Source organism: Neopsephotus bourkii, unplaced genomic scaffold, assembly GCF_033783945.1.
Source record: "Neopsephotus bourkii isolate Nb327-2 ecotype Australia unplaced genomic scaffold, CSIRO-AGI_Nbou_v1 NB_954, whole genome shotgun sequence".
Lineage (NCBI taxonomy): Eukaryota > Metazoa > Chordata > Aves > Psittaciformes > Psittacidae > Neopsephotus > Neopsephotus bourkii.
In genome coordinates this window covers 360,725-387,516 of record NW_026901448.1, presented here as the reverse complement: position 1 = coordinate 387,516, position 26,792 = coordinate 360,725, and the positions used below count along the sequence as shown (strand labels likewise).

Sequence of the window (26,792 nt, the reverse complement as noted above, 5' to 3'; positions counted from 1 at the left end):
AGCCCAAGCTTTCAGACTGAAACTTTTGGTCTACACCTGAACCATTCAAAGCAGCATTTCCTTTCCTTTCATGTAAATACCCATTGAACAGCTGCGGATGGTTGTCAAGTCACTGATGAACACTTAAATGCTTATTTCCTTTTTTCTTTTTTTTTGTTTTTATAAGACAAAACTTTTATGTCTTCAGATGACATTGCCAACCTCACTCCTTTCAAATTCTGCAAATCTTTTTCAAGCAATGAAATCCAAAGCCCCAGGAATTGAAAGCTGGACATTATTTCCATTTTATCCATGCTCCACAGCATCATCATTTTAAATATCTCTGCAAACATCTTTAGATTTAGTTTGGGGGATGGCCTATATGAATGGAGTAATTTTATGTCTTGTTTTATGCTCCCTTATCATATTATGAAAACAAACAGCATTTCTGCTTTCCAGACACTTGCTTTTCATTGCATTCATCTCTCTTCTTAATTTATTGGCTGCTTTACTTTAGGTTAGTCCCACATAGTGGACACAATAGTCTATTTTCCCTCAGGTCTGGCTTAGTTTTAATAATACCTACCATTTTCTCTAGGCTCTAGCTCTAGCTCTCTATGCACCATAAATGAAGAACTGGACTTGTATGGTAATTAGTTTGAACAGTATGGTATTAGAAAAAACAAGATCAAGTAATCAATCTCACCAGTAAAAAAACCTCGGACCTTCCCTCCCTAGTTTTAAATTATTTAAGAAATAAATTAGAAAAGGGAGAAAAATCAACAACATTCAGTATTCAAACCCACCTCACCTGCTTAGCAATTCACATTTTAATCTGGCTGTTTGTCACAGTAGCTAATACAATTTTAACACCGTTTCAGCAAACTGAAAGCATTATTTTATTTTATTATTGAGCTATGTAACTTTAGATAATCAGTCTTTCTGGTAACTTACCCACTATTAAAAGACAGCCTTCTCCAGCGTAGCTGAAGATCAAACTTTAATACCTCCTGTCCTCCTCCCTGGCTGGGAGCTTGATGTCATGTCTTAGTATTATAAATAGGATTTCTCCTTATAAAACCACAGTAGTTATATTTATTTGATTTATGACTAGGGAACTGAGGCACAGAGATATTAAGTGATATGCCTGGGATGACAAAGAAAGAATTTTACATCGGTAGGAGATTAACAATGAACTTCGGGATTGTAACCACAATATTACCTTTTCACTTTCAATACTGCACTGTCCAACTGCAGACATTGTACTGTGCGCAATAAGTCAGGTGTGTGTCTATGTATACCGATACCATGTGAGCTCCAGGACCAAGGATAATTATAGACCTACATATTCCTCAAGTGAGTATTCTCCTTAGCATCTAACAACTGTGCTCATGCTACTTGGAACACCTGGTCAAGTGTTTCTTCAGTTTTCCTGCCTAACAGATTTGTGAAACCTTATTCTTCCCGTTTCCCTCTTCAAATTCTAAAAAGTGTATTATTTTCTCTAACACATGGTGGCACAGGTACAATTTCCCTGCTACCTATCCATGGGCTGATAGCTTCAGATAGCTTTTCTTTGAAGCAAAGATTTCTCTTTCTTAACCATGTCTCTTGTTACTGACTGTAGAAACGCATAAAAATGATAATAAAACCCCAACCTCAGCACTCAGATGGCAGTAAAATATCAGATTTTATAGGGCCTTTGGAACTAGTAGAAGTTGTAGCCTTATTGCTGTAACCTGGACCATATATTAGGTACTTGTGGTATTTCAATGATCCTGAGGTAGACCACTGAAATCACTCTTTTAATATCTGTCATGAAAATGGTGTGATTCATAAGTGCTTTGGAATTTTGAAATGGAAAGCACTTGGTAAGAAAAATATTTATCTCACTTCCAATTTTTATCTCACCCAAGGTTTTACATTGTCAAGATGTTTTCAGCTTCAACAGAAATGTCAAAATGCACAGCCCAAATCTGCCTGCAGGGGCTCATACTGATATTACCAGGGACTGCTTGAATTCCCTCAGTTGCTATGCTCTCAGTGGGGTCAAAAATGGAGACCAGGTGTTTGTTACTGAAGGCCATGCAGTTAGACAGATGTGCCCTTTGGTTTGGACTCCAGGCAGGGAAGGTTGCATGTATGTCCCATAGAAAGTTTTGGCACCTCTTAATGGACCAGTGCTCAGAGCTGGTAGAAACACTTTTGGTAGAAACACTTGGCTCCATTTTTGGTGGTGCTCAGGGTGAGATTGATCACTGGAACTGCGGTCAGGAGGGAATTATCCTCCAGATCAGCTTACAAAAGACTTGAGATCGTTTTCCTCTAAAGCATGAATCTCACATTACCTGGACATATCTTACTTAATCCATCTCTTGCTATGTGGAAAGATAGAGTAGCACTCAGCTCTATGCCACTGCATTCAATTTGCTGTTTCCTCTGGCTATGCCACACAACATTTTAATCCCCTTTTAAACCTAAGTGATTCAACCGTAATGCAAAATTCATTGGGACTGACATAGGTATGATTATCCATTTGAAATCAGTTTCCTCGGGTACTGTCCATTAACAGGTACAATTTTCCAGAGCAAATGAGCACAGAAAACTTTATGAAACTTCTCTGAGGTGAAATCCTAGGTTCAGTCTTCATGCTGAAGAAGAGTGAAACGACCCAGAAATGTGTTCATTATCTATCATGAACTTTATTTCACATTTGCATAGCAAAGAAAAGCTCTAAATAGTTCATTTGCTTCAGTGGCATTTCACCTAATAAGAAGTGGTCCCTTCTGATTTTCATCGAACTCAACAGAGAAAAAAGAAACAACTTTTTCAAAGCCAAGGATGGAAATAAGGAATAAAACACTGCCACGTGTGACGTGACTCAGTTTTTCAAGACATTTTGTGGCATAACAGGATCCTGGATCATACTGGGGCTTTGAAGGGTTGGGATGACCTAGCAATATATTATAAGAGTGCTTAATAAATCAAGGGCACCCATCGCCTGATTTGTCACATATTCCTGGGCGATTGCTGCATTATTCTACTGGAATCAATAATGCTGCAACTTGGTAAGACTTGAATAATGAAGAGGTAAATCTAACCCCTTATTGTCAATTTAATTATCCACACAAACTATGCATTTGGCAAGAAAGGGTATTTCTATTGCTCTATAAAGACAAATTATGAGGAAATAAACAGGAACATGAAGCTAATATTTCTGGACTGAATAAAATGGTAGCACAAATCCTGAAAGTTTACCTTGCTATGTGTAATGTCATAATTAAACTGAGAAAAGAAGGTTAAGCTATTCTTTATGCCCACTGAGTAACATAAGGATCTGAAAAGATGTTGAAATTCCGTGTAACAAGGCTATCTAAATCAAATTATTTCCAGAACTGTTAACCACCTGTGAAGAAAATAGAAGCATTTAAACTAAGTTTTGAGTGTTAAAAGGCTCTTTTCTATTCCATGTCAAGTGTTCTGCAAAGAAATGAAAAATTATTTTATTTATCATAACAGCTCACGTAGCACAAACACAAAGAACCTGGGAAAGGCCAGGTCTGTACACTGAGTTTTAACAAAGAATTAGCCTCAAAAGGCTGTATACTCAGTTAATAAAAGAAACAACACCTGATGATTTTGTAATGAAATCGTACCAACTGAAGATTCAGCACCGGGCTAATTTATAAGCCAAGGAATGAAGACAGTACAGGTGTTTAAAACTATTTTATTTCCTTTTATTTTGTTCCTCTTTTTCAGTGCATTCATATTTCCTTATATAATTATTTTGATTTACACTTTTGTTTTCTCTCTGACTTTATAAGCCTGAAATGAATCTTCCATTATAAATGCCAGGCAAGGTAGCTATCTTCGTGTTATATTTAAGCGTTACAAAAAGCCCAGTTGGGAAGGAATGAAGATTGACAGCAGTGCCTTTATTAAATTACATGACTGCTCCCTACAGAATGATTGGAAGACCTGCAAGCACATACAATTTCAGTGTGCAGTCGACCTCTTTGTGTGATTTCCCATTGCATACAGACATCATTAGTCTTGAATAAATATATATGTGTGCATACATATATAATCAGTTTTGTCTTTAGCTCTTTTTTGCTGTTCTAACAGAGAAATACTGTAAGTAGCGCACATTCAACCCAGAAATGCATAACCAAACTAGTCCAGCCTAGACCACCCTCCTCAGGTTTCCACAGGGTCACACCAGGTCTGTGCAGCCCCTGCGTACATCATTGTCCTGGGTTCAGCAGTAGCAGTCGTTTTTCTCCTTCTTAGTAGCTGGTGCAGTGCTATGGTTTTGACTTTCAGTCTGGGAACAGCGCTGATAACACCGATGGTTTTAGTTGTTGCTCAGTAATGTTTACTCTGACCAAGGACATTCTGAGTCTCATGCTCTGACAGAGAGGAAGTGAAGCTGGGAGGAAGCAGAGACAGGACACCTGACCCAAACTGACCAAAAAGGTATTCCATACCAGAGCACGTCATGCCCAGTATATAAACTGGGGGCAGTTACCTGGAAGGGCTATATCACTGCTCAGCAAGGCTGGGTATCAGTCGGTGGGTGGTGAGCGTTTGTATTCTCTTCCCTTGTTATTTACTTTATCGTTATTATTATTGGTGGTAGCAGCAGTGATTTGTGTTATACCTTAGTTACTGCACTGTTCTTATCTCAACCCGTGGGAGTTAGTCTTTCGATTCTTCTCCCCATCCCTCTGGGAACCAGGGGGAAGAAGTGGGGGGGAGTGAGAGATCTGCTGCGTGGTTCTGAGTTACAGCTGGGCTTAAACCACGACAATCACCTATCCAAAATCTAGTGGGGAAAAACCCTGAACAGGGCAAACATATACATTGTGGGAAAACACCCCCCTGTTGCTCTGCCCTGGGTTACTGACTTCCCATGTCAGGTGCTGGATCTACCTGGTGGGCATCCTTGCATAAATTTGCTCAGTCCTTTTCTGAATATATTACACTTTTGGCCACCACAACATCATGTGCCAATAAATTCTACAGTTTTATTATGTGGTTTATGAGGAAAAGTGCTTGTTTCTCTATATCTGTATTCTGTATGTATGTGCTGCCTGATACAGGATTCTGGCATAACTGCAGAGAACAAAATACAAGAGATGAAATCACAGGTAAGCAAGTGACAGTGAACATCACTGGCTTTCTTATGTTCAACAGCATTTCATTGTCATCAATATCCAAATTTCAGTTCTGACTGATATAATTCTTGAACTGTGCAAGAAAAGCTGCTCACCATAACCGGTGTTTGTCACCAGATTCTCCCGTGCACATCACAGGGACACGATGTTATCTGCACCGTCATACCCACAAGGTTTCAAGCCAGCCTAGTACATCTCTGCTGTGTGTGTTTGAATTTGAATGCAGCAAGTTAAACTATCAATTATCACACAGTTCAGACTGGGGCTTTAACCTTGGTTTACACAGGGCGAGGGTTAGTCCAGATGAGACAGCTGCACAGCAGCTTGTGATTGCCTTGTCCCTGGAACCATCTGGGTACAAACTACCTCTTCTGCTCAGCTTTTTTTCCAGAAGTAGTATGTTGCCCTTGTTGTACAAAGGGGATGAGAGAGGCAGCTCTAAAACAAATTACAGTAGAATGGCCAAACAACAAAAGGAATGGGACAAAAGGGGAGAGACAAGGATGTCATTAATGTCAACAAAGAAATGAAGCATATGGAAACTACACTTAAGGCATAAAGAGCATGTAAAAGAATTTGATATGACCAAATGGCTAAGGAGCAAAGGGAGAGCAGTTCCAGAAACTGTAAGGGAAATAGAGAACGGAAAAAGAGAATAAAGATTATGAACTTCATATTAAATAGGGAAAATCCAAAGGGAAATTAACAGGGAAACTACAGCAGTAGTTATGAAAAAGAAAACAAAAAAAAAAGGTGAACAGACAAGTCAGCAGAGGTTAGAATTGAGCCAGGAATGTGCCCTTCTTTCCTGGGCAGAGATTTCAGTTTTGTGGTGTCAACATTAGTAGTTTGAGATAATCCACTACTCAGGAGGATCTCATACAGACAAGGGAGTAGGGTCCAGGAGAGCAGAAGGCAAAGACTGGCCAGGGTGGAAGGACAGCTTTGGGTTTGAATGTCTAAGCTCTTCAGAGCTGGGTTCAGGGCCTGGCTTGCTCAGGCACCAAATGAAGTATTTTTCTTTTTGGTGCCTTCCTCTCCCCTTAATAAAACTCAGATAAAAATGTTTCTATCCTTTCTCTGTCTCATTTATGAAGACAGATGACTCTTACAGACTGACTGACAGATACTTGTACGGTTCTAGCTGGCAATGAGGTCCTGATCTAGCTATAGATAAAGCTGCAGATCCCAATAAAGCAAATACTGGAGTATGCAGTACTGCAAGGGAAGGCCTAAAAATTAAAATAGATGCATTTCCTGAATATGAATTAATAAATAACACTCAAGTTACTTTTGTACAATATTTACCCATGGTTTTGGATTTATTCATCTTCTTGTCGGCTGCTTTCAGAAATAGAACATTTAACACCACCACACAAGGGCTTTGCAAGGTGAGAAGGAAATGCTAATTAGTTTTATCCTTTTGTGCAACAATCCACCCAAAGTTAATTAGAATAGGTTTGCTTTTGCTTTGCAAAAATAATCCACAACAAAGACTGATAGGCAGAGCAAACCGCATCTCGCACAAAGGTGGTAGGATTTAAGTGATTTTGAGCTATGCTCCCAGAACTCAGTTGCCTTCAGGCATCCGCCTGGTCTTTCTCTGTGGACGCAGTAATTAGGACTTGAGTGAAACCCCCAGTGGTGAAGCCTGATAAGACGTTAATCTTCAGGGCACCACGTGGACCAAGAGAGATGTGCCTAAAAGTCCAATTAGCAAAGACTTCCCATCCTAGGCTGTGCCACAGCATTGCTCAGCACTGATAAACACCCATAGCATCTGCTTCTGAGGAGCATCAGTTCAGCAGTGCCCAAGTCCCACACACATTATAAGAGTAAGTAGCCCAGTGAAAGCAAATGGCATCACTGCATCCTGTACCCACTGTCCAAAGGTAGAAAAGCAGCTCCGTGAATCAAGTTCATAACACTTACCCATGCGACCTTCATACTCAGAGTGGGATATGTAAATCCCACAGATTCACACACCCCTCTAGTTATAGCTGCTTCAGTGCTTTTAGCCACGCTGGATACAGCCATAAACTATAGCATTCAGTATCTCTTACTGTATTTGGAAGTACCACAGAAGTTACTTGTCAATGTGATCTAACTGTAGTTTCTTGAACCCTCTGACTGAGGCCAAGCAAGTAGAATACAGGTCAAATCCACATTACCCCAACTTGAGACTGAGGCACCTACTGGCAGTACAGAACCTAAAAGCATCACAGCAAGCTCACTCTGGTACAGCCATGTATGAGAAAAGTGAGAAAAGGATTATGTTTGATTTTCCATCATCTATAAAGAAAGATGAAAGTTCTTGGCTATTGGAAAAGCATTGCAGATCTGGAAAAAGAGCACTTAGCATCTCTTCTTTGCAAGCCAGAGACCCTTTCCTTTATGGGATGAAAGCACTTCCCTAATAGCTAAAAGAATGAGGAGGCCCAGCATTCCCAGACCAAACCAACTATCCACTTTCTCTAGGGTTATTTAAGAGCAAATCCTGGTTTCAAGAGGGACACAGGACATGGAAACTGCTCCTGAGGAATTTGACTGGTGTCTCCAAAGCAAACAACTCTGGTATGACTACAATGGAAGGAGTTAAAAGATACTGAAATTTCTTATTAAGTACCTTTGCCAGAATTTATTTATCATTAAAACTCATTAGTCGGAGACTGTCCTTGTACTCCATGTACTTACCCAGTTGCTGCCTGCTGCCTGCTGAATAGACGGAGGGATGCTGGAGAGATTATTTCTAAGCCCTTCCCCCTTCCCTCTCCCCTCCTCTTTCAGGACCACATTGACAGTCCCAAGGGAAACAGAGGATAGACAGGGAGAGGGCAGGATCCACTAGCTCTCACTCAGCATATTTCACCAGGGCACTCCAGGAGTCCAGAAGAGGAGCTGCCACTTCGGACACGGTTTCCTCTGCAAAGGATCTATCAGTACAACATATGGTACATGAACTCATACAAATATTTTTCCCTTGCAGGAAGAAGAGAAAGAGGAAAGAGGCTGCGATCTCCACAGTGCTATAGTGATTTTTTCATGCAATCCATATTGCAAAGCATCCCCAGGTCTTTCTGCTGGTCAGTTTGCGGCATGTGGACTTCACCTGCGGGGAAGACAGGTACCAGGCAGCAGCCCGGGGCACCGTGGTGAGTAACTTTGGGAAGTTTCCTTGCAGTTTTGCAGTTCACTGATTTGGGGTAAAAAATGCCTTTGAATCTTCAGGGCTTATGAACAAAAGCAGAGATTTACTCCTGAAAGGGGGAAGTGAAAGGGGAGGCATCTTTCAATTGCTTTTCCCTTTTGACTGATGAAGTACATTGCTTTCTGTCTGTGTAATAAAGTTTTCTCCAGGGTGGGCAAACGTTCCTTATCATCTTCTCAGCTGTTTGTGGTGACATGAGACCAGGTTGAAAAGAATAGTCATAATTTATACAGCACTTTACCTCTTAAGGCATATTTAAAACATCTACTAGCTAATCCTTGCAATACCCCAGAGAAGCAGGCAAAACAGGCATGCAGTGAAAGGAAGAAGAATTGCAATCTGAGCATTCAAGTCAAAGCAATTAGGAACTTTGTATCCAGCTGATAACAGATAATTGACCGCTCTAACAACTATTAAGCAGCTTAGTTGAGTTAGCGTGTATTTAAGGGTTTATAGAAATAAGAAAGCAGAAGCGACAACCCCTGGAAAACACATTGATCTAACACTGACCGAGATCTGCTCGGAAAAGAAACCGACCTGGTCACATCTAGATTCACAGGAATCCAACCCTTTGTGATAACTCTGAATGAGGCTTTAGCTCTCCCCGTGCCTGTGTGTTGCCAGACAACCAATGAGGCTGCAAAGCACATCTCATTCACAGGCTGCAGATTTCAGGAAGAAGCACAGAAGTGACTTTTACTTACTAAACAGCACTCGTTAATTTTGTGATTTAGCCTGGAACACTTTTTCTCTTGCAATAACCTCTGCTATGTTTTCTCCTCCTTCTTATGTCTTTTGGCTGACAGATAACCCTGCTCTGATGCCGTTTCGGATGTCCCAGTGAGAACTCTTAGACATGCCTATTCTCTCCAAAGGCAGTGACCAAGACTATAGTAACATTAGCTACACTTCTTGTAATTCCTTGAGCCACTTCTTCCCTGTCTCCGTTGAAACCCCTCCTGTCAAAGGGGTCCATTACCAAAGAGCCACGAGGATTTACCACCCTGAACATGTCTCTGCAGTCGATCTGAAGACAGAGATTATGATAAATGTTGGAGGCATCAAATACCTGCTACCTTGGAGCACTTTAGATGAATTTCCCCTGACCAGACTGAGCAAACTGAAGTTTTGCAGCAGCTATGAAGAAATAATTCAGCTGTGTGATGATTACGATGAAGACACTCATGAGTTCTTCTTTGACAGGAACCCCAGTGCTTTTGGGATGATCGTCAGCTTTCTAGCAGCAGGGAAGCTGATGCTTTTAAGAGACATGTGTGCCTTGTCTTTCCAGGAGGAGCTGAGGTACTGGGGGATTGAGGAATCCAACCTGGAGAACTGCTGCTTTCGAAAACTATTTCAAAAACTGCAGGAGTTGGCTGAGGTACGCAAAGAAGAGGAACTTCGGAAGAGCAAAGAAGCTACATGTGTCTTGGATGAGAAAACCAAATTTGGACAGTTTATGAACAGACTCAGAGATATGGTAGAAAATCCCCAGTCAGGACTCCCAGGGAAAGTCTTTGCTTGTCTCTCCATTCTCTTTGTGGCCACCACAGCTGTAAGCCTTTGTGTTAGCACAATGCCAGACTTAAGAGCTGAAGAAGACAGGGTAAGTAAGTCCTTTTTAACTGGTCTAACTGCAGAATTAAATTTGTCTGCCTTGCTAGGCATACATCATTAAAAAAGATACAGAAAATCAATAACTATGAGGGTCAAAACTTGCTGGTAATGACATGGTCTACAATGGAAAATGCAACAATGGTTTAAATGAGTTCTATCATCTTTAAAATGATATTCAATTAAGAATAATGTGAACAAAGTTTGTCACTAACTTTTGGACAGACTACTTATTGCAGCTCCCTGGTACAGCACTGATTTTCCTTCTTAAGAAGTTGTTGCAGGGGTAGTTTATATTAACTTGTTAGCATTGAGACTCTCAGACTGACACTGTGGAGTTTTCAACATACTTTACTTACTAGTTACAAACAATCTCTTTGGGCACATCAGCTAGAGAAATATTTTCCTCTGACAACTTTTAAAATACCTGGGTATCTTCCCTTATGATAACGCAGTCAAATCTTTAAAGAAGAATAAATATTCATTGATTTTTATAATGTTATAATGTTACATTTTAATAGTTGCATAAAGATTGAAGGATGAGAGACAGATTAAGCATTTTTGCAGATACCGGTACTTAAAAGCTGTCCTTCCAAAAATCATAATTCTGTATTTGCTCACATATATAGGTACATATTGTAAGAGTAATGCCAAATACTACCTGAACTGCTAACTCCATTTCAAACATTTTCAAGTAAGTCATCCACACTAATTCAGGGCAAACCAATCAAGCCTGTATCATACATGAAGAATTCTCTATAACATTGCTGTGATTTTTTCAGCATCTTAAGTATTTGTTATTTTAATAATAAAACAGAGGAAGCAACAATCCAAAGTTACTTCAGATGTAGTAATGCTCAAATTCATCAAATAACCTTGACTAATCTCTTTAATGAATAATGAACTTATTTGAAAACTGCCCTTCCAAAAGTGCTGAGAAAATCCAGGTCAAATAAACTCTCTGTCCCAACCACTGCTGTAAGATAACACACTCCTCAGCGTATCATATATCGATGAATAAAGTCATTTTTATATTTATAGCACAGCACGGCATGCACAATACAAAAACTTGTGTATATTTTATTGTTCCAGCAGTAAATCAAAGCGGCACAGTCATGGTGAAGATAAGTTATAATATGAATGAAACTAAGGACTGCACAGAAGGCTGAAATTTAAGATCATTCCCTGTCCCATTTAAACCCTTGAATATTAACTTACATTTGCATGGGAAGACTATTACCTTTCAGTAATAAGTCTGGTGCTGTTGCAGCCTTCCACAGCTATTACTTTTGGCAGGAAAAACCGTAACACTGTTCCAGTGCTTCTTCCCAGGAAGTGCTTTAAATATAGAACATCCTTCTTACAGCTAGATGTAAAAACATTACAAACTTTGCTCTACCAAGTGCTTCCTACTAACTTTGTTAATGGAAGTAGCCAGCTGCATTTTATCTTCATTTCCCAGCCACTGCACAAAAAGCTTTTATAAATACTTTTCATGTAAGAGAACAAGCACATAATGTTTCAGTGCTCAGCTAGATGTAATATGTTGTGCGTTTTAAAAATAGCTGTATGTTAGAAAGGGAAGCATATTGAGGGTTGTATATCTCGTAGCTACTGTCTAGATGCTGTTCCTGGACTTCCTACAACACACAGATATTAGCACTTCTAGTTTTGCATATAGATCTTACGACTTTAAAAAGCAAACTGAAAAGATGGAATGTTTAAAGTGAGAAGGAGAGGATGAAGGATGAACTTGAGCAAAGAACCACATTTATCCAAATACTTGGAAGCATTACCTCATTTACACTTGCAGCACCAGCCTAATGCACTTTGTCACTGTGCAGCAAAAGCATAAAACTAAGCAGTAAAAGTCCTAGCATGTGAATAATTTCAAGTTATGCCAGAGAAAACATAGGGGAATATACAAGACAAAATACCCGTGCTTTGTGGAAAAGCAGGAAATATGAACTGCTAAATAGTAGGTTTTCCATCCCTACAGATGAAAACAATCCTAAATTTCCATCCCTGAATTCTTAGCAACCCCTAAAATTTTCTTATTGGTGTCACAAAACAGCATTTTAGCTAGAACTGGGCAAACCCCTCAGGGAACTTAACTGACTAAAGCCACTACTGCTTGTTTGTGGCTGAGTCATACCCAGGCAAACTGCAACTCTACATTGATTTGTAACTCAGAATTGGCCACTGGACAACTCTGAAAGTGATTTTAAGATAGGGCCACATTTGCCAGCAACCTGGGACAGGCATGCAGAATCTGAAATTCTGGCTTTTGTGGCTGCATATAAAGATCTCACGTTATCTGTTTGCTCAGCAAGAGAAAACAGCCAAATTCCTTCAACAAAGTTTCTGAACAACCTGTAATTCCACACCTGAATTCAGACATGTGTGAAAGATGTTCTTATCCTGAGGTTTAGCCATTTTTGAGTTAAACCTTGGCAAAACCTCTACCGTAAAAGTGCTTACAAGTACTGCAAGGGTCTGTTTTCCAACGTCACTAACACTGAAAATTGAATTTATCTGTTCCAAAATACAAATGAAAAAAAGGCTTTACCTCTGCTGCAAATGCACCACTCTAGGGTCCTTTTCCTCATCATCACAGCCACATTAAGAGTGAGAACTGTCTGAAGGGCAGCTCAAGGAGGAGGATCAGAGACAGAAAAACAAAGGAAAAATAATACAAGGTGACTTCCACTTCACTCAGAGGCTCAGCTGATCCCACCCTGCAGGCACATGGAATCACTTGTTCTTTTAGCAGTTGCTAAATCAGGTCTGCTCAAAAGGGAGAATAGCTGCCTGGGCAGGAGGAAGAGCAAACAGGAGTCACCATCCGAGAGAAAGGGAAAACTCCAGTCTCCGGGAGACAGAGGGATGGCAACAAGCCAAGGCAAGAGCATCCGCATCAGGGAAGCCCAGTCACCCTAGCAACCAGAGGGGAGGGAAGGAGCCACTTCCATGGGCAGCAGACAAGGGAGGGGAGGGATAGCTTAAAGACAGGAATACAGCTGAAAGTAAAATAAAGACTGAGTTATTATAATTGGTTCCATGCACATGCTCTAGAATATGTCAAATGACATTTAGGAACCTCCTCATTAGAGATACGAAAGAAAAACACAGACAGATGGGCAAACAGCCCTGTAATTATATGTGATATCAGCACCTGCTATGAATCCTAACCCAGAGCAAACAGACCTGGGACAAAGTTGACCAAAAGTTCAGGAAAATCTTGGAGTGATAAATGTGTATCTCTGGTGATGGCAAGTTTATGTCTGATCATGGGACAGATATACAAAAGTATTTACCATACATGATGCTAAGGAAACAGGACTCATTAGTTAAATTATGTTATTTGGGCATAAACCAACTGAAATGTCAGCTCCTCCAATGGCAATTCATCCTTATCCAGGATATTTGCATCTGTTCTTTATGGAGACCAAATTGTCTTCAGTAAGGAAGTAAATATAGTGTCACCAAGATACAGCAATCAAGGCATGTGTGTATGTAGATATAGAAAGAAAGGCATATTTGAAGGTGAGAAACTTTATTATTGATCTGAATGGGCAGCCTGAGAGAACCACAAATCTGAATCAGAAGCCATACATATAGGATAAGAAACCTGAAGTAACAAAATCTACCTGCATCTCCCTCAAAGGAATTAAGATCATACCACCAGAGACACGACAAAAGCCCCATCAAAGCCCCCTGAAAGTCCCAGTAGCACATATGAGTTACAATCAGGATCCAAGAGGTGTAACTGAAATATTCACTGCTCAGCACACCTAACCCAGTGCAAAAAACACATCATTAAACCAGAGAACTATGGAATGAAACCACTGCAGAAGAGCTCGGACAGGGAGACTGGTTTGAAGGACTCCTGGGATTTTCCTTAGGAAGGGGCATTTCTTTTAGTAACTCCCTAAAATTGGCATCCTCTGGAGAAACGACTCAGCAGAAAGGGTACAACAAGGTCCTTTTTCAGTCAGGGAAGCAAATTAAGGACAGGGGATGAACGGGGAAAAAGAAACCCCAGAGAGTTCCATTCTCTGCCTCTCAGCACCAGTAACCACCAAATCTTCTCCCCGTGTAGGTGTCTCCCAACAGATAACACCGTTTAAGATTGGTTTTTTTTGGTGACCAGTGACTGGCCAGATCTTGTTACTACTCATTTTTGTATTTGCTCTTAACTGACCTTGAGAAGCCTGTAACTGCTTTATGTATTGTATGTAACGTAAAGAACATAACTGACATAAGTGGCAACCAGTATTGCCAGATCTAATGCCCTTATCTTGAAACCTAGACCATTCATCTTGTTAAACGTTCCTATTCAGGGGGTCTTCTGATTATATGAAAATCTAATTCCTTTTAAAAGGGCAAGGTTTTAGTCTCTAGTTGCACTGAGAATCCACAAAACATGATCACAGCAAAAAGAACCCAACACCAAATATATATAGAAACATTTCAAATTTTCCATTTTACACCATTATTCTGAAGGCACTGGCTTATGTTTTTCACTGTTTGGTACTGAAACAGAATATTCAGCCTGCACGCTGGAGGAAACTGCTGAAAAACTCGTGTTCTTTAAAAGTGGAGTAATTTTACCTTATAAGGAAAAAACAATTTGTTGGTCTTATTGTAAAGAGAAAGAAAATCTAATGCTCATTAAAAAGTGCAAGACTATAAAGGCGTATGTGTACAGGCATATCTATAAATACAATGGTATATGCATATCACTTGGAACAAAATAGAGCTGGATATGCTTTGGTTTTACTGCATCTGCTCAGTACATTTTTCTGTGTTCCTATGAGGACATTTACTGCAAACACTTGACTCTCCGAAGTTATCTAATCATCTAGTACCATTCTCATTTCTTCTAACCATGAAAGTATTGTAGCATTTTAAAGCAGGAAATTATGCTTCACCAAAGCACATAAAAACTTCCAGTCTAGTAGCAGTAGACACAGGAGAGTCCAGGTGACTTACTTGCTCTGTGGATTGAATTAGCTAAACTAATAACAATTGAAGGAAGATATGACATAAGAAGTCATGAAACAAGAGAAATCACAATATTCAGGCCTGGGACTTTGGCATATACAGAAACTGTTGCCTTATGGGATCTTTTGAGGTTTGCATATCTGTCCAGTAACATCAAAAGCTTCCACCTTGAAATTGCACCATTAAGACTCTGATTTCATAGTTCCACACTGTGACTGTTTTTCAAGCATCTGCCAACAGAGTTACATATTTAAGCATTAAATCTAACATGTACAACGTTGATGAAGTTCATATTACTTAAGTCTGTAATATGACTTAAGTAATGACCCCCAAATGGGGGGTGGGCACTGCTGAACATCTGCATCTCAGTTTATCCTCACTGCCACAGAAAACAATTTTCTTGAGGAAGTCTGGACATTCCCATGAGCACATGGATTCTGCACAGCTTTCAAGGCTGGCTCTGCCAGTGCACGGTCCAATGTCCAGAAAGCACAATTAGACGTTATTAGTTTGCCTTATGTTCACCCAGTTTTGGCTGTATCCCAAGAGCACTAAGTCTCCCGGCTTTGCACGCTATCCTGGGGGGACACCCAGCTGTTCCAGCTGCTCTGCAGCTGGAGGTCAATCCACAGTTATTCAGTGTGGCAGCACACATGTTCCTTGCTGGGGGTTGGGCTTTTCTTACCCTTTTGCCACTTTAGCGTTTGTGATGCTTATAACAGAAAAATACTCTGTTCCCTTTCCTCACTTGACTTATCTCAAGGGGCTCAGCACAGATGATTACTTAATAAATGCCTTCCTTAAGATGGGTATTTCCTCTGAGGGAGGCACTTTATCTTTGGAAAACGCTATCTGAAATCAATGCATCCTCCAAGTTCATAGCAATAATGCAACAAGTATTAAAAATAACTAACCACCCAAATTTGTGCTTTAGAAATTTCTCCTTGAATGCGATGGGAATCTTTGAGGACTCTTCTTCCTTCTGCTGCAGTCAAACTCACAATGCAGTATTCTAATTCTGAGCAAACCTAATTGGTAATTTCTTTGCAGCATCAGGGCTATGCACTACATATGCTGCGTGTATTCCCACAGCACCAGCACCTCCTATTAGCACGAGCGTTTTCCCTTATATCAGATTCAACCATATTTGGGACCCCATGGTACACCGTGCGCTACACAGGTACAACAAGAAGTAGTTTCTGCCCCAAAGAACTTATAAAGCAATGAGGAAAGAAGTCGAGAAGAGATAGTAGCAGAGCAAATGATCTGATCAGCAGCAAAACTGGAAACTCAAGGTCATCCTCCTAAGCCCCAGATAAATACCTTGTTATTTCAACTATATTGTTCTTCAGTTACAAAATGAACTCTGTTCAATTTCTTACTAGAAAAACAAGAAGGGAATTCTTTCACGTCCTTCTCCTATCACATATACTGTCGGATCACCTATTGGTTTAAAACAAACTCAGATTCTTCCGATTGATTCTCACAGTGTTTGCAGAATAGGGACCCAAGTTTAAAAGTTAATTGAAATACTTTATTTCAGTTACAGAGTTACAGTTCAGAGGAGATAATTATGTGTTGGACACACAGATAATAATTTCCTTCTATGTTCTTTGTAATGTCCACACTAATATAACCCCAATATTAGCTTAGTTTCCTCATTTGTACTAGTTACGGTAATAGCATTCATAAGTCTAGGCTTCCTTCTCATAAAGCAAAGTGAGTGGGAGATCGTTCTGTGATCAGAATACGCAGCACTCCTTTAACAAGCTCATCGTTCTGTAAATCAGGTTACAGCCTCTTTCTCAGCAGGCTGTAAACCTTTTGATTTTATTGCAGCAGTCTGTAACCATAAATCCAAGTACTGAAGTGATCCACAACACAGGGGTTTCAAGTTCTCCCTAAACACCACTTCATTCAGCAGAGCATGGTTTAATTTTTCAAGCAGCAGCAGCAATGCGGTCGCAGTGATTCAGCACTACCTGCAGCACTGCAGCTGGGCCCCACAGCCCCAGGTACACAGACTGGCACAACACTTCCTCACCGAGTCATCATTTTACAGCCAAAAGGGATTTCTCCCCTGCATCTCTTCATTTCCTGCTGTGGACTGGGATAAGAACAGCCCAGAGTTAATAAGGTATATGTTGTTGCCTCTGCTTCTGCCTACCCACTCTCTAGACTTGTACTCTCACCCTGTAAATCCACCACCTTGGATTTGTGCACAGGCAAAAGCAAGAACCAAAGATTGTTTTTTTCACTATTACGTTAGCCCATGTTTTTTTCCACAGAGGGAACTGCCCAAGAGATGCTATAAACCAGGATGCACTGTACACACATAACCTTGAGATGCGCGAAGGGCTGGAAAACAGTACCTTGCCCAGGAAATGCCAACCGTGGGCTTAGAGAGGAAAGTTCCTGCCTGTTTTGCTCCTAAATCCTCTACATAGAGGACTGAGTGTTTCATCTCTGAGTGGGCAAAAAGGCCAGACTGCAAGAAGAGCAGTCTTGCTGAGATAAGCCTCTCTACTTAGCGCTGGGAAGCACAAGCAGGCAGAAGGCAGGTCGATCCCCATAACACAGGCTCATCCCATCTGCTACCACTTCAGAGGACACTGGCCTCTGTTCATTAACCAGTGTGTAGATCAGAGGGAGCAGGAACTGGCAGTACTTGAATGTGCCAAACAAAATCTGGACCTGCAAGGGTAGGTTTAGCAGATGTGAATTGTGACCTTGCATGAGCCAGAGACAGGCACACTTCTGGTGTGAACGATGATGTTCTTGGCAGCCTACCTTTCGAATGCAGAGTGCTGAGCAGATCCAGGTCCTATGTTTAAGGAAACTCTCCTCTAAGACTCCAAAAGGAGTCTGAATCAAGAAGAGTTAAGCGTATTACTTTATTAATGCCTTCCCTGCTTTGAGTCTTTTTAGTATGGGTAACTGAACACCAACACAGCCTTTACTCAGAAGCACCTACTGCTGCATCTAGGGTGGATCTAGCTGGGAAGAGATTTCAGACCCTTTCTGTCGATCATGCACCCGTTTTATGATGAAGAGCCAGCTGGTTTCCATAAATGTATCCTGGGAATAACAGTGTTTGCATACCGTGGTTCAATCATTACTTCTAACTGGGTTCAAGGACTTATACCAAATTGGCTTCATAAATAATATTGGTTGCCTCTCCCCTAAATATGCTGTATAAGCAACACATATTCATATTGCTGATGTACAGATTGCTTTCCACTTTGAAGCTTTGAAAATATTAATCACTAAGGGTGACATGATTCTCAAAGGATCCATATACTGATATAGCAGAACATATTAGCAAACTGTTCTACAAGCACTGGTGCAACTTTCACTGTTTAACTAGGAAATAGATTACTGCCATAACACTTGAAATCACTAACATTATTATGAACAGTGTTAACTGGCAAGCGTAGAAAGGAGATCACAAGAAATTGCCCTTATCAAAAGACCCACCCTATCAAAAGATTGCCCTTTACAAGGGCACATGATGAAAAGACAAGGGGGAATGGCTTTAAACTAGAAGGGGGTAGGGGTTTAGAGTTGGGAAAAATTCTTCCCTGTGGGGGTGCTGAGGCACTGGAACAGGGTGTCCAGAGAAGCTGTGGCTGCCTCATCCCTGGCAGTGTTGGACGGGGCTTGGAGCAAGCTGCTCTAGTGAAAGGCATCCGTGCCCGTGGCAGGGGTTGGAAATGGATGAGCTCTAAGGTCCCTTCCAACCCAAACCATTCTAGGACTCTATGTTTGTGTGAAATCTTAAATTACACACCATGGAAAACAAGTTCAGATTGCTGCCAATGAAATTCCACCTGGAGTCAGTCACAACAAGGCAGGAAGTTGGTACCCATGCAATTCCTGTTCCAGTACAGGTGCAGAATATAGGCACTTACACTATAATGGGAATAGCAGGGTATTTTTCCTCATTTTTATCAGATTAAGAGAAACTTTGCATGCTTCCTTCTGATATTTCCAGTTGATAATGGTGAGGGGACCAGAGATAAAACACAACCCCTTTTCTATCATTGTGCAACACAGCTGTCAGCTGCTAACAGGCCAAGCAGACACAGGTTCAAATGCTTAGAATCCTCAAAGGGTTTTATAAGAGAAGCACACTGAAGAGTGTGATTTATAAAATACAGATTAACACTGGTTTGTGTTTGCTTCAGCATTTACAGAAAAACATCTTACAATGGACTGAATACCCACTGCAAAAAGTACTGAGATAAATCTTTGCAGTAGGAAATTAATTGGCAAATCAGGTAATGATGCAGAACAAATTTTACAGAGCATATATTAATTATAAAGTGTCTTAGAATGCAGCCAAGTGGGACACAAATGGCCAGCACGGAGCAGACCCTGAAGGCACAAGAGTACTTCATTGGTGTTCTCATCCGGCTATCTATAGAATAATAAGTTTTTCCTTGTCTAGAAAATGTAACAAAGTGAATTGCATCTCAAAACCAAGGTGGATAGGCAAGATACATATTCCAGGGGGAGAAATTCTGATTCATTCTCCCTAGGCATTGCTACAATTACTGACGCATGTAAAGATACTATTTTCCCTAGATGAGATTTATACCTCTTGTAAGATAGGTTAGTGCAGCATAACTCTGAGATCTGATTTTGCTATTATCCTAGATGTCATTACAAGTTAAGTAATGTTTCCTGGTAAACTAAGAAAGCACTTGGACCAGAAATTCATCTTATTTACCTTGTGAGTGGCATGAATCTCAGGTTCATTTAGTTTGAATTCAGAGTTAGTGAATAAATCTTTCTGTAAACTCACCTCTGTGACTGAAGGCACTGGGCTAAGCAGACTCAGCACTGCTGCTCTTACATTTTACCGTGGGCCTGTTTTTCCATATCTAAAGAGAAGTTAATAGAAGTATTGCAAAATGAGCAATTTCACTGTAACACTATAAACATTCCAGCGCGTAAGAGGACACACAAAATAAGCCATTGACTTATACAGCGGAAGGCAATAATGAAAAGGAAGCATGAATTGCTCATTATCTCTGGTGGTACAGAAGTTTCAAACAGCCCCTTTGCTTCTTTGAGACTGTTTATAAATTTAAGAAATCACTCAATATTTCAGGCATCAGGCTCAGTATGTATCTTTTTGCATACAAAATGTTTCCTTTGTTGCTGGGCCAAATGTTCTTTTCATACGCACGGTCAATACCAGGCATGTATTTTATTACATTTACATCACACTTCGTAGGATTTCACCTAGAGAAAAATTCTATAAATCCTGATAAATTCTTGCATTGTTCAAAAGTAAATCTGCATGATAAATGGAATATAAAGACTTAGATACTCACAGCGGCTTTTGTGATATCTGTTCTCCCATCAGAGTCAATGATTACTGATTTGTTTGAGTAATCAGTTTGAGTACTGATTAATGCTATGGTGGAGTAAAACATGTCAAGGCATTATGTTGAAAAGCCCATCTGAAATATGTTGTGGTCAGTGATAAATAAAACCTCATCTTTCGCTCATGTTCACAGTCAACACCATACGGCTTGGAGCTTTCCCTCCACTCCACCACGATATTCTGGGTGCAAAAATGCAGACAGGAGGAAAAATTTGGTCAGTGACAATTTTGTCCCAAAGATCTGAAAATAGAAGCTGAGAATTCTGCTCCAGTTAATGGTGATGTTATGGGAGGGAGTTGTTTGCTGTGGTTTGTGTTGGCAGGCACTGATCACTAGGATGTGCTTGCTTTGTTCAGAAAGAGGAAATACATAGAAGCTGTTGCACAGAAATTGGTTTACTGGCCATTTATGCAAAGAAACCCAACAAACACAACCTTTCATGGATCACAGCATTTGGGCTATAATTTGAGAAGCTGCTGAAAGTAACTAACATCTAATGGGAATTGCAACAATGGCAAATTTGAATTCTACCACTGGCATACAGGCATCCATATTTTGGTATGAACCTGGTATTTTAAAGTCAGCATGTTATTCTGCCTGCTGTACGGGCAACAGTTGTAAGGGGAACATTAAGGACTCAGGTCTAAAAATCATCAGAAATACTGAGAGAAACAGCAAGTGGCTTTGGTAGTTAATATTTCTTCTCTTTCCCCTCTTATTCCAATACATGTTGCTTTTGAACTGGATGTTCAAAAGGATCAAGAATCTTCAAAGGGACTGACATTAGAGAGGGGTATTATATATAAACCACATCAGATATATTCCATAATATATACAAATATTCCTAATACATAAAACATTCACATACAAGCTCACTGGATGAAATCTGTCTCCCACTGTGAAATCAATGAGCATGTTCTCAGTTAATACCACAGAGTGAGGGTCTTACACTCATTATCTAGACACTGATGACAGAGAAATAAAGACAGGCAGAGAAAGAGGCTTGGAAGTTTCTGGCAGATGTTGTATATGGACTGAATAAGTCACGGTATATCTAGAGTATGTAATGGTGTGAATGGCCTTTCTGCAAGTGTAGGTCACCTGCATTATTTCTAGGGCTTAAGGCAGTCACCTCCATACCAACTACCATGCTGCATGGATAAATCAATTCCCTCTGAGAGAAACAGGTCAAAACAGACAATGTGCTAGCAAGGGGAGAGCTCACTGTCCTTTACATCCACAACTATGCACCAAGGAAAACTAAAATGCACAGTAACAGTCCTAAAAAATTTGATGTGAAGGCCACTTTTCTGAAAAATGAGATATGCATTTAGGAAGCTGACTGCATGAAATTGCTTTCTTGAAGTGTATGTAATTTTCCACGGGGAATCCTGAGGCAACTGAGGATGGCAAGAATTGAATAAACAATCTCCCAAGAGTCCTTACAATGCTATACCTTGAAATTTCATGCTCATATCAAAAGACATCTGAAATGTTAATGGTTAAAACCTACAGCAGACAACAGCTCGTTTCTTGCATTTTCCAAGGAAGGAATAGCAAAACTTACATCATGATCTGAAAGCGATGTCACCTGAAAATGTATAAAGGTAAATAAACAACAGATGTACTGGACATTCAATCCATTAACAAAATAAAACCAACCTTGATAGCAACAATGACTAATTCCCAGACCACATCACTAGAGTGACCCCAGGCAGGTCTGTGCAGAGCCCAGTCTGCACTGTACAAATAATCAAAGAAAGTGAACACTGCATAACACAACTTCTGATTGCAAGCAATCTTATCAAGCCAAGTCAGCAGACTGCAGACATCAATGCATTCTAGTTATGACCATGGCAATGACTTCAAATGGAGCTATAACCTGATCCTCTAGCAGGGCCAAGGCTTCACTATCTTTGGCAATGCTTACTAAGAGATAAATTATGATCTTGATGATCTACTGTGTAGAAAATGGAAAAATCCCCAAATGGTGCTACAGAGCTAAATCATTATGAGAGCTAGGCAGGGAAAATGTATGTCAGGAATACGTTACCATTTTACCTGCGGGACATCAGATAGCCAACAACATAAACACTGCCTGAACAAAAAGACTCGCTACTCCTGAGAATAGCAGTAATTCTATCACAACAGACACTCTGCAATGCAGAGGATAACAGCACCGGTAACAAGTTTAATTAGTAGTAGGGTTATCTGTTTCCTGTGGTGTTTTTAATCAACATTTCCTGTGAGAATGGATAACACTATATGAGGAGCTGCTTCTATAAATTGCTTAGTTCCAGAGACAGGCAGCCAGGAAAAACACATACAGAGGCCCTGACTTTATTCTACAGAGGATACAAAAAGCCCTTCACAAACCAAGGATCTGCAGTGATTCCTGACTAAGACATGGCCACTGTGCCATCTCAAAAGGAAGTCCTTTCTCTGCACGGATCATCCTTCAACACAGAATCATAGTTAGGGCTGGAAAGGACCTTAAGATCATCCAGTTCCAACCCCCCTGCCATGGGCAGGGACACCTCACACTAAACGATGTCACTCAAGGCTCTGTCTAACCTGGCCTTGAACACTGCCATGGATGGAGCATTCACAACCTCCCTGGGCAACCCATTCCAGTGCCTCACCACCCTAACATGAAAGAATTTCCTCCTTATATCCAATCTAAACTTCCCCTGTTGAAGTTTTAACCCATTACCCCTTGTCCTATCACTACATTCCCTAATGAAGAGACCCTCCCCACCATCCCTATAGGCCCCATTCAGATACTGGAAGGCTGCTATGAGGTCTCCACGCAGCCTTCTTTTCTCCAGGCTGAACAGCCCCAACCTTCTGAGCCTGTTTCCATACAGGAGGTGCTCCAGTCCCCTGATCATCCTCATGGCCTCCTTTACACTTGCTCCAGTGGCTCCATGTCCTTTTTGTGTGAATCTCTAATTCTGCTTGATCTTCTGCAGCTGTTAACACCTCAGAGATGCTCAGCAAAAATATGAGAAGACTCTTTAACCTTATTAAGCCCTCATGTACCCCAGCTGTAGCTAGAAAGAGCTATTTGCCAAATATTATTTTTCAAAAATCAAAAATGAAATTACCACCTCCCACATTATTTTTCTGGAACATGCTGTGACAACCCATATTCTGCGTCTGGCCTGGAATTTCAAAGGGTTGCGATACTGGTCAAGCCCTTTCTCTGGTTCCCAATTATAGCTGAGATTTCTCATCTTGACCAAAACCTCAGAGCCCATACACTTCATGTGCCAGTGTTTTGATAATGTGCACACAAAAGTGCTTCAAAGTCAGCCAAAGTCCATGAAAGACTCTAGTTCACTTAAACTGTACTCCAAATATTTGCACTGATGCAGGAACTTCATGTAAACAGCTGCATACCACTGAAAATATCTTACAAGTACCTGTTCGGTGGAATTCTTCAATAAACTTATTCACAATGCTAAAAACCAAAAAAATCCAAACAGCATTAGTCCAATCACAAGACCAGGTTTCTTAAGAATATATGAAGTAAGTTTCTGAACAGGTACAGGAATGTATTTATCAGCAGGATAGACAGGATGTGTAAGAACACAGCGACACCAGTATTTTAAACAATGTGTTTCTTTAAGAGGGAGGTTCCCAGCTGCTAAGCAGTAGATGCTGCTGTCATTGCTGTTTCTTATCTCTTATAAGGAGAAAAATGGTGGCAGGACCTGGTTTGCTCTTTGCCAGTTGGAATACAGTAAGCAGAAACCTCAGCCCCTGTAATCGATATGTGCATCTCTGTTAAGATGCTCTTTCCAGGGATAAAATCTAGTGGCTGCCTATCACTAAAGGACAAAGTTTGCCCAAATAATTACAAGTTCATTTGCATTTGCCTCCTTAGAATTGGCCAAAAGAAGTTTTCTTTTTTTAAGTGTAGCTCAGGAAAACAATGAACGCGAATTCAAGGTAGTTGAATTGAAGCAATTCCTCAGTAATAGAACCAACGAAACGCTTTCTGTAGCATGTGGCCTCAAAACTGGAAAAGGAGACTTCAACACAAGTTTCAGCTACTGGGTGGATATTTATTTTCCTTTAGAATAAAACATTTTCATGTACATAAAGAAACAAAATTTATATATGGCACTACTGAGCCAAAGATCCAAATGACTCAATAAGTATCTCTGAACAACATTTAACTGCACCAGTGCACACAGTATTTGTGAAAGCACCATGCATCAAACAGCACCAGAAGTCTACAGAGGCATTCAAACATGAATCTTTCAAAGAGAAGCTGATTTTTGTACAGGCTTATAAACCAGTCAAGTTTAAATCAATTTCCCTTTGAGAGCAGAAAGTGAGACTTATTTGGGACTTATAAGCTGCATGCCAAGACTTTATACAGAGATAAGTTTCATTCGTTTATACTGGAAGAAGCAATGTAATAAGAATAGAAGCTCAACACATCCCAGCAGTGTGTGCTGACAGTCCAGAAAGCCAACTGTGTCCTGGGCAGCACCAAAAGGAGTGTGAGCAGCAGGTTGAGGGATGGGGTTCTCCCCCTCTCCTGTACTCTGGGGATACAAGGTCTGCAATCCTACATCCAGCTCTGGGGCAACAACATAAGAAGGACATGGAGCTGTTGGAGTGAGTCCAGAGGAGGCCACAGATGCTGCAAGGGCTGGAGCAGCTCTGCTCTGGAGCCAGGCTGAGAGAGCTGGGCTGGGTCAACCTGGAGAAGAGAAGGCTCCAGGAAGACCTTAGAGGAGCTCCACTGCCTAAAGGAGCCAACAAGAAACCCAGAGAGGGGCTTTTGACAAGGGTCTGTAGGGACAGGACAAGTGGAATGGCTTTAACCTGCCAGATATTAGAAGGAAATTCTTTGCCATCCCTGGCAGTGTTCAAGGCCAGGTTGGACAGGGCTTAGAGCAACCTGGTCTAGTGGAAGGTGTCCCTGCCAGTGGCACAGGGCTGGAACTGGATGAGCTTTAAGGTCCCTTCCAACCCTATGATTCTATGAAAAATAATCAAGTAGATACGTTCGTTCATTCGGGTATTTCATGTGCTCATTATTGTCCACATACCACTGAAAAATGACCGTCGTAAAACTACCTGCTAGGGATTTGCCTGTTTCTGATACCAGTGACTCAAACAAGTACATATTGCTTCTTCCTTAGTATTTTTGGATGCTGGTTCATAGACTGTTCTTTTATTTAATTCTCTTTTTGTTTTTGTGTCAGGGTGAGTGTTCCCAGAAGTGCTATTACATCTTCGTCATAGAGACCATCTGTGTGGCTTGGTTTTCCCTCGAGTTCTGCCTCCGATTCATTCAGGCAAGGAGCAAATGTCAGTTCTTCAAAGGACCCCTAAATATAATTGACTTCTTGGCTATTTCACCATACTACATTTCCCTCATCTTCTCAGAGGATGACTCAAATGAGGAGGACAATAGGCCAAGTAGCAACACATATTTGGAGAAGGTTAGTTTGGTGCTACGGGTTTTACGAGCCCTGAGGATCTTATATGTAATGCACCTTGCCCGACACTCCTTGGGCTTGCAGACCTTGGGCCTCACAGTTCGGAGGTGCACACGGGAATTCGGCTTGCTTTTACTCTTTTTATGTGTTGCTGTCACTCTGTTTTCTCCCTTGGTCTATCTCGCCGAGAATGAATCTGGGAAGGTGCTCGAATTTACAAGCATACCTGCTTCTTACTGGTGGGCCATCATTTCAATGACCACTGTGGGGTATGGGGATATGGTACCACGAAGTGTCCCAGGCCAGATGGTGGCTCTCAGCAGCATCCTCAGTGGAATTCTCATCATGTCGTTTCCTGCGACATCAATATTCCACACTTTCTCCCATTCCTACTCGGAGTTGAGAAAGGAACATGAACGAATGCAGTCTCGGCTAAACAGAGTAAAAAACGCCAATCACTCTGGTGAAAGTGACACCTTCAATGAGACAGATAGCTTAATCCTGGAGGATCCGGCATCACCAATTAAATACATTTACAAAGGGAACTAAGCCTGGTTGTAAAGCATTCCCAAGAATAAGAGCAGAAATATACACATCTCTATGTCAATATAATACAATAGCAAAGCAACAACACCAGTTACAACACTGCTTTCTGTCAGCATAGGTATAAGAAGTACTCAAGCCAACACATCTAGCTCAAACACATCATTATGGAGCTGGAGGTTTTGAGAATGTCAAAAGTCAGAGTCTATTCAATAATAAGTATTCATTCTTCTCTATAACTAGTAAGAATAAACTCTGCCAGTCATGTATCTTGGTGAATATGTAATATTGAATGAGTAACAAACAAAACAGCTTCTGTCGGCACAAATACACTTACTGTTTTATTTGCCTTTGAGCTTCTAATGTTCATGCAATTAACAACTTGAGCCAAGCACTAGAAAGCATT

General features: G+C 40.7%; 1 protein-coding gene across 1 annotated transcript; it reads left to right on the top strand.

Moving 5' to 3' along the window:
- Positions 1-7,143: 7,143 nt before the first annotated feature.
- On the top strand, positions 7,144-26,727 carry KCNG4 (potassium voltage-gated channel modifier subfamily G member 4). Its single transcript, XM_061358897.1, has 3 exons — positions 7,144-8,308; positions 9,171-9,970; positions 25,607-26,727. Exons 2-3 carry the CDS (start codon positions 9,221-9,223, stop codon positions 26,390-26,392), a joined length of 1,536 nt encoding a protein of 511 aa, XP_061214881.1. The 5' UTR covers positions 7,144-8,308; positions 9,171-9,220; the 3' UTR covers positions 26,393-26,727.
- The last annotated feature ends 65 nt before the right edge of the window (positions 26,728-26,792 follow it).

What these genes read in the sequence shown, in the direction of transcription:
- KCNG4 (XM_061358897.1), top strand. Translation starts at nt 9,221, where the DNA reads ATGCCTATTCTCTCCAAAGGCAGTGACCAAGACTATAGTAACATTAGC. An exon ending in TAAGAGCTGAAGAAGACAGG is followed by an intron (nt 9,971 to 25,606) that starts GTAAGTAAGTCC and finishes TTTTTGTGTCAG; the next exon opens with GGTGAGTGTTCCCAGAAGTG.